This window comes from Pseudorca crassidens, chromosome 15 (assembly GCF_039906515.1).
Source record: "Pseudorca crassidens isolate mPseCra1 chromosome 15, mPseCra1.hap1, whole genome shotgun sequence".
Classification (NCBI taxonomy): domain Eukaryota; kingdom Metazoa; phylum Chordata; class Mammalia; order Artiodactyla; family Delphinidae; genus Pseudorca; species Pseudorca crassidens.
Window position 1 is genome coordinate 50,791,603 of NC_090310.1, and position 15,531 is coordinate 50,807,133.

General features: G+C 40.2%; 2 protein-coding genes across 3 annotated transcripts; both read left to right on the plus strand.

Moving 5' to 3' along the window:
* Positions 1-158: 158 nt before the first annotated feature.
* LOC137207529 (uncharacterized) lies at positions 159-11,086 on the plus strand. Of its 2 annotated transcripts, none has more exons than XM_067707484.1 (2): positions 159-295; positions 10,856-11,086. In XM_067707484.1, the coding sequence occupies exon 2, from the start codon at positions 10,877-10,879 to the stop codon at positions 11,066-11,068; it is 192 nt and encodes a 63-aa protein (XP_067563585.1). In that variant the 5' UTR covers positions 159-295; positions 10,856-10,876; the 3' UTR covers positions 11,069-11,086. The 2 variants fall into 2 exon arrangements, with proteins under 2 accessions (XP_067563585.1, XP_067563586.1); XM_067707485.1 differs by lacking the exon at positions 159-295 and adding an exon at positions 10,494-10,607.
* Positions 161-15,519, plus strand: LOC137207530 (uncharacterized). Its single transcript, XM_067707486.1, has 2 exons — positions 161-295; positions 15,111-15,519. Exon 2 carries the CDS (start codon positions 15,153-15,155, stop codon positions 15,312-15,314), a length of 162 nt encoding a protein of 53 aa, XP_067563587.1. The 5' UTR covers positions 161-295; positions 15,111-15,152; the 3' UTR covers positions 15,315-15,519.
* The last annotated feature ends 12 nt before the right edge of the window (positions 15,520-15,531 follow it).

Consider the following 15,531-nt stretch of genomic DNA (forward strand, 5'->3'; position numbering starts at 1 on the left):
TCCATTTGATCTGTTATTTAAGTTTTTCAGTTTCAATAACTTGCTGAGATTGACACTGAATAAGCTCCAACCCCTGTTCTTTCCGGTCTCAGCCACCGCGTTCTCGGCTGAGAACATCACGAAAACTCGGAGAAGAGGAATCCGAGTGGGACCGGCGCCAACCACAGAGCTGCGCGTGCTCCGTCTCCAAGCTCGGGGCGCGAGTTGCCAGGACTGGTGGCTGCGGCTGCGTGGTGCTCGGCTTCAGGGGCTTGCGGGCGGCGGCTGACGGGGCGGCGCAGCGGCGGGTGCGCAGGTGAGAGTGACGGGGTCGCAGGTGGAAAAGCCGGCACTCTACCCGGCCGAAGAGAGGGGTGGGGGACTTGTGGGCGCCTCCTCCCCGCTCGGAAAGGTCACTGGTGTCACTGAAGGATATTTGGGGGCGGGGAATAGGAGGAGGCTGGTTCCTTAGAAAGCTGAATATCTACCTTTAAAACAGCTGTTGGCAGTGAATCCTTGCTGCAGGAAGGAATGTAGATGGCGAGGAGGTGTTCCAGTGGTGTAGGTAGAGTTCCAGGTATAGACCCTTCTTCCTCTCCCATCTGCGCGGCACCGTAAAGTAGAAGGAAAAGGTGTCCCAGTGAAAGCACCAGTTGCGCCTGCGCTGCCACCTGTGTCTGTCTGGGAGGTGAGAGCCACCCTCTGACGTGGAACTGGATGTCAGAACTCTGTACAGCGTGGTAGTACCAACTCTGAAAGCAGAAGCAGGATTCGGGGCTTTGAAATCTTTTTGAGAGGGAGAACTCCTTAAGTCATATACAGCTTCCTCCCAAATTGGACCATCCACAAATCCTGTTGCTGTTTTAGAGGCTCTCTGTACCTGCAGTTTTTCCTTCATTAACGTCATCAGTTTATATTCGTATTTGTCACACTGTGCTGAGTTAGCAGATACAGCAGTGACCAAGACAGGCATGGTCCCTGATCACATGGAGCTTATATTCAATGATGGAAGGGGAAACAATAAACAAGCACATTGATAAATGAACAAGATGTTTCCAGATTGTCCTAGATTGGGTTCCCTGGGGAGCAGACTCTAAGGAGATTTGTGGGCAGGACATTTATTAGGGAGGACTTTTTGGATCTTACCAAGGAAGAAAGGAAGCAGGATTGGGTGGATAGAAAAAGTTGAGCTGTAGTGTAGTCCCAAGGAGGGTCTCCACCAGTCTCACAGGAAGTCCGGTGCTGGGTTGGGCCTTCATAGTTGGCCCAAGTTGGGTGAACCGCCAGGCCTTTGTACCACTGCAGTGACCAGTCATTGGATACCCATTGCCCTGGAAGGAGAGCATAACTTCAACTCTCTTCATCCAGTCAGTCCTGTCTCAGCACTACCAGGAGCTTTAGTCAAACAGGAATCTCCAGAAGTGCCTGTCTTTATATATGATGTGTATTGAAGATACTGTATGTACAGTAATAATAATCACTACCATGCCTTGAATACTTCTCACGTATTAGACACTGAACTAAGCAATAAATACATAGATATATACTTAGGAATCCTCATTATATAGCCCCATGTTACAGACTATGAAATTGAGGCAGGAAAGAAGTAATTTGCCTAAGATCGTAACTTGTGCGGGAGGTTAGAATTTGATTTCCATCGTTACTCAGAGCTTCATCACACTAGGACTCTCATGTTTAATCACTGGCAACTTTAACTTCATTAACTGTTATCAGAGAAATAAATATGAAACTCTCACCCTGTCTTTGCTATTTTGCTCTGTCCTTGAGTTTTCTGGTTTCTTTCATGATTAGCTTTCCTGGCCCTCACTTTAGGAGCCTGAGTGTTATCTTTTCTATAACATCCTGGAATCTGATTACAGATCTACCCTACTGTAATCAAAATAGCCCCGAAGACGTCAGAACCTCTTTCTTGAGAATCTGGGGGTTTTATTCACATCTGGACTAACTGAAACTGCCTATAGTTTATGGACCCAATTGCCTTAGTCATTCCAGACCTCTCTTTCTACACTCAAGGTTGACACCAGTAATGTTATTTTTTAACCTTTTGAAATAATCAAAATAATAGCTAACAGTCACAGGGTCCAGTCTGAGTGCCAGGTATTGTGATAACTGCACACCAGCCTTGTGATGGATGTCAATATTATTCTCATTTTATGGGTGATGGGACTGAGGCATTGTGAGGTTAAGTGACTCATCCAAGGTCACAGCCAGTTGCAAAGTGGTAAGGCAGAGATGGAAAGCCCAGGCAGTAGGATTCCACAACTCATCCCCTTAATCACTACACAACAATACATCCTTACTAAAATAATTTGCTGTGCTTTCCCTTCTGGAACTAGATCCTGGTGGGCTTTTTGTGCTGTACTGAGAAATGTAGGTTTCACCTTCTAGTCAAAAATGTCACTGAAGGCTTCTAAGCAAAGCAGAAACATGAATGTATTTGTTGTTGTTTTCCCCAAGATGGCTGTGTTAAGAGGGTAGAGAATGGATTAGTGGGCAATAGACTCGAACAGTGGTTCTCAGACTTAAGCTTCAGAATTACCTAAAGAATTTGTTAAAACACAGATTGCTGGATCCCAACCTAGAGTTCTGATTCAGTAGGTCAGGAGCAGCCCAAGATTTTGCGTTTCTGATAAATTCCCAGATGATGCTACTGCCTGTGGTGAGGGGACCACACTTTGAGAACCATTGGACTAGAAGCGAGGAGATCATGAGGTAATGAGGGTCTGGACTGTAGCTGTGGGGAGAAATTACATAAAAGAAATGTCATGTCAAATGGAGGATTGAGTGACTGACTTGATGAGGAATATAAGGAACAGGGCAGAGTCCACTATATCCAGATTTTCTAACTGAATGGCATGGTAGATAATGCCTTTTTTATTTTTTATTTATTATTATTATTATTATTTTGATAATGCCTTTTTTTAAGAAACAAAACAGGAAGCAGAGGAGGAACAGCAGTTTGGGAAGGAAAGAGGATTCGTCGTTATATGAGATGAGTTTAGACACCTGTGGGGAATAACAGTGGGATAAGTGGGTTTAAGCTGAAGATGTAGATGTGGGAGTCATTAGTGGATGTGTTAAAACAGAAGCTTTGGATGTGAATGAGGCCACCCAGGAAACGAACATGGGGGGAAGACGGCCCAGGACAGAGCTTTGAGAAGGGGGAGTAGGTGGATGGAAACCAAGGGGTCATTAAAGGAGACTGAGAAGGATCAGACTAGTCTCAGGTACGTAAAGAGTTTTAAGAACTCATCAGAAGTGGTGCAGAGAGATCACAGAGAAAGGGAGAGATGGGCGATCTTTATAGTCAGGGCAGTTTCCATGGAGAGTGGGGCAAAAGCAAATTACTTGGGTTTGAAGATGGAAGTGGGCAGTGGCTCTAGAAACATGCGTTATTTGAAAGGAATCAGAGTGTGTAGTACTGGAAGGAAGGCTGGTAAAGGGCAGCTACATTGGGGAATTTGTTTTTAGTTCTTTTCAATGGAGAAAAATGGTCAGGTTTTGCATAGGAGGAAGACCAATTCCAAGTGGGAGGTGGAAGGTAGAAGAGGGGGGTTAATGGAGGTGGAACCGTGAAGACAAAGCAGCATGTGGGACCGGCTGGAGCACAGATAACAGAAGTGCCAGGCCTTCCTCTGAGACACTGAGGAAGGAGGTGAAGATGGGAGCTGAGGTGGGCATGTGGGAGCAGGAAGTGGAGGGGCTCCTACCCAGTAGCCACGGTTTCCTCTGGCCAGTAGGTTACCTGCAGAAACGAAGGTAGAGAGTAAAATAGAAATCTCAGAAATGATGAAGACAGAAACCAACCCATTTGGGATTCAGAGCTGACCAGGGGAACATAAAGTCATTGCTGCAGTACTAAGGACCCAATCAGCTGCACACTTAATCTGGAACAGTCTGCTGTCTGCATGGTACCCAGTCCCCTTCCTCCACCAATCTGGGCATCAAATGGCAGCCAGATGTAAAGACAGTGAAAGGGGATGGAAAGATTCTCAGACAACTCTGTAAACTTTATAACAACGCTCCAAACCTTTCTGATAAACCACAGCCTGCCAGTAAGACTGTCTCTTCCTCATTAGTCGCTAATCAGTCACTCACTTGTCACATCTTAGGCTGTTGACAGTTAGTAAAGCTCCCCTATAAAATTCGTGATGCTTTCAGTATATTATTTATTTATAAATACATTGAATTCACTGTAACAGTGGGGGATAACCGAGATCATGAAATGCTTACACATAACTTGACCTTCACCGTACTCTGTGCGTACTCCTGACCCGCTCCTGATGAGGCTGTGCTGTCAGCAGCCCAGCTACTGCCTGTAGGTCAAGGTAGGGGTAGGATTTTGCAGAATGGAAACTTTAGAACTCAGGTGTAGTACATTCAGTTCATCGAGAATTGACAGTAACGTTTTTGGTACCTGTGTTTTTCCAAGACTGGAAAAGCTCAGCAAAGCTGTTATTTTAGGTGATGTAGTTAGAAAAGAAAAAGAAAAAAGGAAGCTATTGTTCTCTTTAGCACGCCAGTCAGTTGAATAGGCCTGAAGACAACATGCAGTCCTTTCTAATGTGTACACAAAAACTGCCAGAATGTGAACTGCTGTATTAACAATTGAGGATAAAAAGAACTATTTTCAGGGTTAGTCATTGGAACTCAGGAATGAAGAATTCACAGATCCTTAAAAACCAACATTGCCATGCTAAAAGAAAAGGCATTGTACAATTCCAATAAACTTCATCGAATATTGCAGTCACAAGAGCTGGGTTAATTAATTGTTCAACGTTCTGTTTAGCATTCTCCATGTTTAAGTTACATTCAGTAGTTTTTTAAAAATTGTTAAACATTACTGTTTTTTCCCAAATACTTTAAGCAGAGCAGCAATGAAGGCATAAAGAATGTACCTTACACTGTGTCCAAAAGACCAGCAGGTGGCGTCCAGCAAGCCCAGTAGGCAAAATGAGAACCTTCCACAGAGTATTTCCTGCATCCAGGTTGTTGTAGGCCTAATCAGTAGCAAAGCGTGGTGGTTTTAATTGACCTGATGCTCCATAGAAAGAGTAATCTGATAGCCGGAGCCAGGTTGTTTAGGATTTCCTAGGGAGCTTAACTGCTTTTTTGCCCTTCTTTGCCCTTCACCTTACTGATAGCACCAAGAAACCCTCCTTTGGCTTGGAATGTAACAAGTTTCAGTAAGCCTGTCAGAGGCCTTGATGGTAGAAATTGAAGAGCTGGTAATCTCTGTAATACAAATTGAGGGGAGGGAAAGTTGCTGTTCTAGACACATTAGTGCCTTAAATGTAGAGAGTATTTGTGGTCTGAAGCATATCTCTCAGTGTTTTCCTTTCTTGGCCTTTATATGCACTCAAAAAGATGACGATATTTTAATGAGGCAGAGATACAGCAAGCTTTTCTCCATTCTGTTCATTAATTTCTCTCTATTCATTCCGTACTAAGAACTAAGCTAAAAAAACTGAACTAAAATTAGCCCCACTGATCTCAGCCATTAGTAGATCATGGGTGTGTTTTTGGAGGAGATAGGCTTTTTTACCCTCTCATTTTGGACCAAGTGGCACAAGACTTGTTAACCTCCAGGGTACCTGACATGAGAAGAAAAACATGCCAGGTGTAATGCACCAGGATACTTGCCTTCTTCAGTGACCCTCACAAGTGTGCACCATGCACCCAGAATGTTCTCGTCCATCATCGTGCACCGGAAATTCTGATTGACTGTTATTGCCAAAGCTGGGATACTAATTCTTGACTTTTGAAAATTGCTGTTAAGAATACCAACCAAGACTTTTAGGACTCCAGAATCTAAGATGAGTGCCACAATTAGCTGACAGTAATTTTGGAATCAATCATTTAGAATTTCCTCATGTATAAAGTGGTCTCATAAAATTGCTATGAAAACAAAATGAGAAAAAATATGAAACCTTTTGAATAATGCAAAGTATACATTTTTGAAAGAAGAGTATAAGAAAGCATAATCTGTGTTGATGGCCTCTAAACATTTTCTAAACAAAAGGCATTTCAATGGATAAAGCCATAAACATCTACTTTCTGTTTTACTTAATGTAAAATTTACTAATCTCATTTCCTTTCTCTTGGTTTCCTCCATCAAAAGCGTTCCATACCTTCTGGTTTTGTTTATTTGGTTTTTTTTTAGGAGTGTGTTTAAATAAGATTCAGGAAAGATAAGGGCAGTGGCAGGTAGACTAAAGGAGGGTAAGGAGAGGAAAGAAGTCTTCCTGCTGTTATTTCTGTTGCTGCTTTACTCCAAGCAAACTTGAAAGGCTCAGTGAATGAACAGCAAGCACTAACTTATTTTAGAAACCATCCTCTTATTGCCCAACAAATCTGATCATGTTGAGCATATTCTTGAGAAATTTTTGTTTCAGACGCAGGAATCTCTCGAGTCCATAAAATAGTTCCATACCACCTGGAATAACTTGTTGCCAAATGTTTGGGGGGAAGGACCATTTTAAGATAAGCTGTATCTAGCTTCGTTTTCCATCCCCCAAGTTGGAGCTCCCTGTCTCCCTGCTGCCCAGCACCGAGAACCTTTGTAAAAGTCACGGTTTTAAAAACCATCTCGTAAGTTCATTTGAAAAATGAGTTAGGGTTTCCCTGGTGGCGCAGTGGTTGAGAGTCCGCCTGCCGATGCAGGGGACACGGGTTCGTGCCCCGGTCTGGGAAGATCCCACATGCCGCGGAGCAGCTGGGCCCGTGAGCCATGGCCGCTGAGCCTGCGCGTCCGGAGCATGTGGTCCGCAACGGGAGAGGCCACAACAGTGAGAGGCCCGCGTACCGCAAAAAAAAAAAAAAGAAAAATGAGTTAATTGTTAGGTATTCTAGTAAGACTTTGTATCATCCTGAGAAGCAGCATGTAGCAGCTATGAGCATGGGCTCTGGAGAATTTACAAAAATACTTATTATTCTTAGCATATTTAGCAATAAAGCACTGAAAAAAATCTCAAATTTCTATCAATCAGCGATCTGTCAAATTAGGGCATTGCCATAAATCAAAAGCTATACAGCCACTGAAAATCATAATGAAGATTTGTATTCTTGGGGGAAGAAACGATTACAAAACAGCATGTATATTCTAATCACATTTTTGTGAAAACCAAAATGACTACAGATATTTTAGCTTTCTTTTTCTTACATCTGTATTTTCTAACTTAAAAAAGTAAGACAATTTTATATTTTTTAGAAAACGGCAGTAATGCTGATTTTCATTTTGGAAAAAAAAACCCACGAAAAGACTTTAGGAGAAAAAAATGGGTTAAATCAAAATTTTATCCCCAAAATATATGGACTGTATTTAAAAGCTCCACAAGAAGATATGAAGAAAATAAGGAATGCATCATTTCACTGACTAGTTTGTTGTCTTCTTCTTACAACTAACAATGAGCCTTATTTAGTGAAGTCTAACTTGTCTGGCCGTAGAATATGGGTTATTTAAGCAACAGAATACATGTAAAATGCTGGAAAGCTATTAAGCGAAATGAAGTAGGTGAAGGTTACTGTGCCATTTAAAAATAGTCCATTTTGCTTGGTGGAGATGGACTATCATGCAGATGGTGTGATACTCAAGTGTTTTTATGTGGATTTAAATGTGAAGACTGTGAAAGTACTTTGTAAAGTAAAAAGCCCTGTCATCCTGATCCTAATAATTTTCCAAGCCTCTCAAAGGACAACAGGATAATCATCAGAAAATAGTTACCTGCTCTCTCACCCCCATTAGCCAAATCAATGTGTGAGATATGGAGAATTTGAGGAAATGGGGGCATGTAGGTGTTGAGCAAATATTACAGCAATTAATCATTAAATCAGTCCACATCAGTTACTAACCAGGAAGTGCTGTTACTGGGCCTCAGTGGTAATTTGGCAAATAAGAGTTTTCAGCCTGAATAGGTACTAATTCCCAGGTTTAACTAAACCTATATCTACAAAAAGATGCATAGATCCTTAAGTTATTCTAGTGGAAAAGAATAGTAGTCTGGGGCTTCCCTGGTGGCGCAGTGGTTGAGAGTCCACCTGCCGATGCAGGGTACACGGGTTCGTGCCCTGGTCCGGGAAGATCCCACATGCTGCGGAGCGGCTGGGCCCGTGAGCCATGGCCGCTGAGCCTGCGCGTCCGGAGCCTGTGCTCCGCAACAGGAGAGGCCACAACAGTGAGAGGCCCGCGTACCACAAAAAAAAAAAAAAAAAAAAAAAATAGTAGTTAAGCACAACATAAATAAAATGGAGCACCCTCCTTTGTCCTTAACACAGTGATGACCCAAAGATGTATTGAGTACAGGGAGCTAACTTGATCCTAATCTGATCCTAATTCTCAATACATCACATTTCATCCTGTGACCTACATGGAGAGAATAGTACCACACTTTCCAGAGATTGCTGTTATAGCTTGTACTTTAATTTGTTCTGAATTTTAATTATTGAGTTATTTATGTCAACTTTATTATTATATCCTTTTATCCAAATGACTCTTTGCTGTAAGCTGTTTTCCTAAAAGTTTGCAACTCAGGAAAAAGTAACAAACAAACAAAACAAAACTAACAAAACTAACATATCATATGTTAGTTATGTTAGTGATCATGAGAAGTAAACAGTGAAGAGCAGAGATGCCATCTATGAAAAGTACTGTGACTTGATAAGCTCGTGTTGAGAGGGACAGAGTTGGAGGTGTTAAAGTCACCTTAGGTACTGAGACTGGATGTGAAGGACAGTATCTTCTAACCCTTTAATTCAAGGTATTTTGTGGACAAAAATACCACCTATCAGTCAACACAAGCCGGTTGACTTTGGTGCACCCTCAGTCCCTCCTTCCATCTAGGAAGTAACCCTTACTGTAGTTCTTCCCTCGTTACTTACTCCGAGTCACCCGGTGCCTCCCCCAGTGGTTTTATTGTTTCCTCAAATCTCAAATGTCCCAAAGGCTTTTGCACAGTGGACTTTGCAAGGAAATGTAATCATGATACAGTTATTTGTGATTGACTTTTTCCAAAGATAGAACATGAGCATGTCAATAAAAGGTGTGGTCTCTAAAGGCTGCAAGAAGTGTATAGGATGCCAAAGCACTTTAGAAAAGAAAAAGGCATAAAATACTTGGAGTTACAAAGTAGGCCATGTTTTTTCCATCTATTAACTTGTTTAAGCTTAGCAACAAAGTCCTTATTAAATGTGAATTTGGACCTCAACGAGAAATGGTTTCTAATGCTGGGAGTAATATATGTACATAGGCATAACTCTAAGCCTTCTGTTTTTTCTAATATGTATATACGGAACACAGAGACAATTTAGGTATTTAGCTCACTAGTCCTGTATATTAATCTTGATTTAAAAGGGAAGGAATAAGTGAAAATTCTGTTCAGGCATTTTTCTAAAGGCATTCACACAAAATTACTGTAAGAAATTTTACGATACTGAAACTCATATACATGCAATTGAACCTAATTCTTAGTTTATCCTGTAGATGAAGAAGCAGTCCTTACTGTCCTGTGCCCAGAAAAGAACTTGGAGAGCAGGTCCATTCATAGCATCACAAGTCTATAAGCTAATCACTAAAGCCTAGTGAGTGCCCTTAAGTGAAAAAGTATAAGGAGTCCAGTTGTACGGACTCAAGTTCCCAAACCCAGCGGATCATCAGAAACAGACTTCCTGGGCTACACTCCATGCTTTCCAAATCAAAGATAGAGCAGAAAGACTGTTCTCAATACTACTGAGCTTTGAAACTCCAGGCAAGTTACTGGCCCCAATTTCTTCATGTAAACTGGATTGACAGTAACCCCTGCAGGGTATAGTTATTAGCGATAAGGGTAAACACTCTAAAATCCAGTGGTTCAGCACATAAATGTGGAAATGGCATTAATTCATAGAGTCCAAACCAAAAGTCTTTTGCTACAGTTGGAATCCATGCATGACTCAATCTCAGTTGAAGCACCATCACTCACATCCTGTCAGAATGCAGAATCTGAATTCTTACTGCATATTTTAAGATTGCCATTTGATTCTTCTGTGAAAATTGTGACTAAATATATTTTTTTTAAAAATCTAACTTCATTATGGCTCAGAGAAAGTATACTTAATTATATAAAGAAAACCAAGGATCCCCACCCCCCAGGCCGTGGACCAGTACTGGTCCAGGCCTGTTAGGAACTGGACCGCACAGCAGGAGGTGAGCGGTGGCCAGCCAGCGAAGCTTCATCTGCCGCTCCCCACCGCTCGCACTACCTCCTGAACCATCTACCCTGCACCCCCAACCCCTGTCCGTGGAAAAATTGTCTTCCATGAAACCGGTCCCTGGTGCCAAAAAGGTTGGGGACCAATGAAGAAAACGATTTTTTTTTTTTTTTGGTGGTACGCGGGCCTCTCACTGCTATGGCCTCTCCCGTTGCGGAGCACAGGCTCCGGACGCGCAGGCCCAGCGGCCATGGCTCACGGGCCTAGCCGCTCCGCGGCATGTGGGATCTTCCCGGACCGGGGCACGAACCCGTGTCCCCTGCAAAGGCAGGTGGACTCTCAACCACTGCGCCACCAGGGAAGCCCAGAAAACGATTTTGATGCATGAGTGTTTCCAAAGATTCCAGTGGCTTTCCGAGCAGGTAATATTGCTCCTTTACAGTTTCTGGCTAAACGTTTAGTATTACTCTATAAGCTTACCAAGCCTGATTTCCTGCCATCCCTTTAAGTCTACAATGTCTCTTTTTGTTAATTAACATTGCAATGTATTGTAACCAAAAACTTTTAACAGGCAGCTTTTATTAGAGTGCAATATTCTGCTTGTGGTGGTATATATAGATGTAATTTGAGGGATTTTTTTTGTTTCTTTTAACTGTTGGCCTTTTCTTAGGTGCACTAATGCTGAAGCACTATGAGCTTTCAGAAATTCTGGAGAGACTACAAAGTTCTGATTGTTATGGTACCTCTAGTTGGGCTCATACATTTGGGGTGGCACAGGATCAAAAGCAGCCCTGTCTTCCAAATTCCTAATAAGGATGACCTTCCTGAGCCAGGCAGAGTGGCAGTCACAAGTGCTGAGAAGAACCACCTCCCAGGGAAATAGTAGACTTGAGAGCTTCAGGTGAGTTTGATTTAATGTGGTCAACCAAATGGCATGTTCCAACAATGGGAAACATAATCTTTAAGAAAGTATAGGGCTCTGACAATAAAAGCCTAAGTTGGTGAGTTAACCTGTTGTTTTTATTATGAACCACTGGCAAAATATTATCCTACAGTTGCTTCTAGAAAAGTTGGTTCCACAGAAAGCTTTGACACTTGCCTGAAAGGACAGTCAGTCCATTACTTGTCCTGCCCTTTTCACTAGCAGTGTCACCAGGATCATAATTGTATCCAAAGGAGCAGTTTTTCCCCTGCCATAAATCCATGTCGCACTTACAGATCTGTAACTTGCAAAAGGTTCTTTTCTTTATTACTGTTCTCTGATTTTTCCAAGATAAATAAAACTAATTGTATTTATTCCTTAATATCTACAGTCAGCCCTCCGTACCCATAGATTCCAAATCCACAGATTCAGTGAACCACGGACCAAAAATATTTTTAAAAATAATTCCAGAAAGTTCCAAAAAGCAACTACTTACATAGCATTTCCATTGTATTGGTATTATAAGTAATTTAGAGATGATTTAAAGTATCTGGGAGGATATGCCTATGTTATATGCAAATAGTTCCCCATTTTCTATAAGGGACTTGAGCATCTGCAGATTTTGGTATCTGAGTGGGGGGGGGGGTCCTGTAACGAATCCCCCATGGCTACCAAAGAATGACTAATATTTTAGCTTCAAAGTAATTTGTTACTTTTCAGAGTCACTGAAATAAGAGCATAAGGTAATATAATTCAGATCTATAGACCCCTATCAATAATTCCCAAATCCAGAAAGTTCTAAAATCTAAAAGGTTTTGTCATAACTCCTTAGCTAGTTGATCTTAACTGACATGAGGCAATTTAATCTTTATTCCACTTAATATGAATACTTAGTTTCACTGCAGAAATATTGTATTTGATCATGAGTGTTATACTGTATTATGATTATATTGATTCTGGGTGTTAAACACCATATTATTTTGATTATGGTGTTATACACTATATTGTATTTCTAAAATCCAAGAAATAATGAATTATGAAACTCATTTGGCCCCAGATGGAGAACTGTAACCCTACAACTGTGGAACATTTTCTATTTTAATATACCATTTTGACCTTCAGGTGAATAATAATGTCCTAGCGGTTGAAGTACGTCAAAAGAATGTGCTGTATCTGTCCGTTATTTTAAAAAATTTTTACTTTTATTATGGAAAGTTGCAAACAAACCCCAAATAGAGAGGAATAGTATATTCAACTCTGTAGTATCCATCCCCCAACTTTAACAATTATCAACATTTTACCAATCTCTTTTTAGCTATCCCCTCCCTTTTTTTTTTATTGCTGGAATACTTTTAAGCAAGTCTCAGGTTTTGGTATGTATCTTTAACGGTGAGGATAAACACATACAACCACAAGTATATTATCACACTGAAAAAGTTAATGGTAACTCTTACTATTTAACTTTAAGTTCTAGCACAGAAGCATTCATACACAGTACATGAGGGTGAGCCAATAAACTATTTACAAAATAGGCAGTGGGCTGGATATGGTCCATGGGCTATAATTTGCCAACCACTATGATGGTGTAGTCCATTACTTCATTAGGTGTTGCAAAATTATGCTGCTGAAATGCTATTGTTTCTTCTCTGTTTAGTAGCTGGACCAACTTTGCCTCAACTATTCAGTTACCCCTCAAAATGCATTTATACAGGAAAAGCAAGATATATGGTTTATTTCCCTTTATCAGTTTTTATAATAAATTTGAATTATCTCAGTCTATTACTGTCAGTATTCTTTTTAATGCTTAAATTGTCCCATCTTAGATTCCCTCCAAGTTGACTCCTGTGTCGTCTTTTTTTTTTTCTTTTCCTGTGCCCTTTGATATGATCCAAGTGATCTTTAATAACATTATTACTTTTTGGCAGAAAAATGTCCCCAGCTCATCTAGTTTATTTCTTGCCTCAGACCTAGAATCAGCCACTTCTCCAAAGAGCCCTGATTCCTTTTAGGAAAATATTTTACGTGTTTATATTTCTTTAAATCATATTTTAAAGCTCTGAATTTAGAATATAGTCATGTAGGTTTTAGTATTATTTAATTGTTATCCATCACTGCAAAAAGCCCATCTGCCAGGCCAGTGCATCCAGGAATAGTCAGGGCCATTCATGTGATGGTAACTTTTGGAATAATGGGTCACATTGTTAGGAAGAAAGAAATAGCTGAACTGACACTTCCAAACCTATGCTATAAGCCAGCCCTGTGTTTCGTTTCTTTTTTTTTCAATTGTACCTTATTTTGTCTAGATCTAGACATAGGACCAGAAGTCAGCAAGTTTTGACATCCTAAAAATGATTTGGGAGTCACCAACACTCTCTTCCTTTCTCATTTTATAGAGATATTAGCCAAAAGATGTGGTTACTGGTCTCACTACCACAAGACTGTTAGAGGTGCCAATTTGGCATTCTGCTTTTGAAAAGTCGTATGTCACTATTATGTATTGAAAAGTAACTAGAGAAATCACTTTATTAATCACAGTCTCTGTTATGATTTGTGGTTTGTGTGTGTGTGTGTGTGTTGTAACGTGCAAATTTATGTATGGAAGTCACTTCACTAAGCTTTCATTTAAATGTATTTCACAGATTTTGCCAAATCTAAAATAACCTTTGAAATAATATTTAAGTACCTTTGTTGTTCCTTGCATAAGATGAACAGGAACTTTTTTTCCTCCTCGTGCTATAAAAAGAGATGACTATAGCTTTATCATTGCAGGGAGAAAGCTGGCCATCATTGCTTTCACTTTATTTGGGCCCAGTTGCCATGGTTACAGCCCTTTAACTAAATTGGGAGGAGTGGTAACCAAAAGAACACTTTGCGTAGCATTCCCTTGTTCTCTTCACATCTTCTTTGCACATCTTCAAATCACCTTTTTGGTCTGTATCATATTGTGCCATAGACAGCTCTGGGTAGTACTGTAGTCTGAGTAGTTCAATTAGTTTTATTTGTGCTAAACATTGTCCAATGGTTAGCATATTCCTGAAAATAACTAATAATTGGCTGAACCTTTACCTTCAAAGCACCAAGCCTCAACAGATAAGGTCTATGACCTGAGATTTTTATCCTTTCCACATATTATTATAGTATCAGTATTTTATGCCTCAGGCACGCTTCTTCCAACCTCGTTAAGGAAACTAGTACAAGCGCTAGCACACTTGGTAAATGATAGCATTTTATATTATTTACCCTCTTTGAGATCACATTGCAAATCAGATCCTATTTTTCTCCTTGTCATCCAGCACATTCCCTGGCTTTTGTATTTATTGTCATTAGCCAAAATTTGGGGGACGGTTAGATATAGGACATCGAAACTGAAAATCATTGATTGATCGGGTAAAACTACAGGAAACTGCTCTGAATTTAGCCAAATATTTAAAATTAAAACATGGTTTATTCTTTGGTAAATGTGTTGTGTAGATTTGTCTAGCTGGATGTCGACTGAACATTAGAGAGTGTCTGTATTAGGAATCCCAACAGTTATCTCATTTTCATAATTATTTATAAGCAGGATTTGATATAAATGCACTTGTATTCACACCTAAGGTTTCCAAGCAAACGAAACTTAGAAAAGAAACAACACCAGATCTTGATGTAAGAGAATAAAAACATTTGGGACCCAGAGACCAAACTCTATGCGTTTCACATGGCATTTGTCTTCTAGAAGCATATATCATACTTGAATAACTGTACTGTAAGCTTTCTAGCTGTGTTACTGTGCATTCCAAAATTATTAAAATATCAATACTTTTTCATGCAGGGATTCATTGAAGAATAAAGAAATGAATGTTCAGTCTAAGTTGATTTACATTTCTCATTTTGGGAGGTTTGTGCCAGTGGATAGTTCCTTTTTCTAAAGAAGGAGCAGAGCATTAAAAGTAATTACTAAACTACAATCTATTAAATGTTTTGGAATTATTTCTCTAAAATGTTTTATTTTTATTTCTTATAGAAAGAAGCAGCTTTGAGTCTGAGCTTGAGTTTGAAAGAAGAAATGAAAAATAGCAAATGGATCAGAAAGAACTGGCTTCTTGTAGCTGGGATTTTCTTCACAGGCATCCATCTCGGAACATATTTTATACAGAGAGCTGCAAAACAATCTGTAAAGTCTCAGCCTGAACTCAAACAAAAGAGTTTGAATAATGAACTAAAATAAATATTTGGAATTACTAATATGTCATTACACCATTACGTGCCGATTAGTATCGTAAGCATGGAGCTAAGTATTTAATTTTATAGCCACAACGCTGTATATTCGGACTTTCATTCCTGAAGGATAATCTTGTTAAATGTTGAAACCCACCACAATACAATAAATAGAAAACTCTGGTTAACTAAATAAAAGCTGTCTTCACAAATTACCACCTGAAGTA

Excerpts from the sequence above, each read along its gene's own strand:
- LOC137207529 (XM_067707484.1), top strand. The coding sequence starts at position 10,877 with ATGAGCTTTCAGAAATTCTGGAGAGACTACAAAGTTCTGATTGTTATG.
- LOC137207530 (XM_067707486.1), top strand. The coding sequence starts at position 15,153 with ATGAAAAATAGCAAATGGATCAGAAAGAACTGGCTTCTTGTAGCTGGG.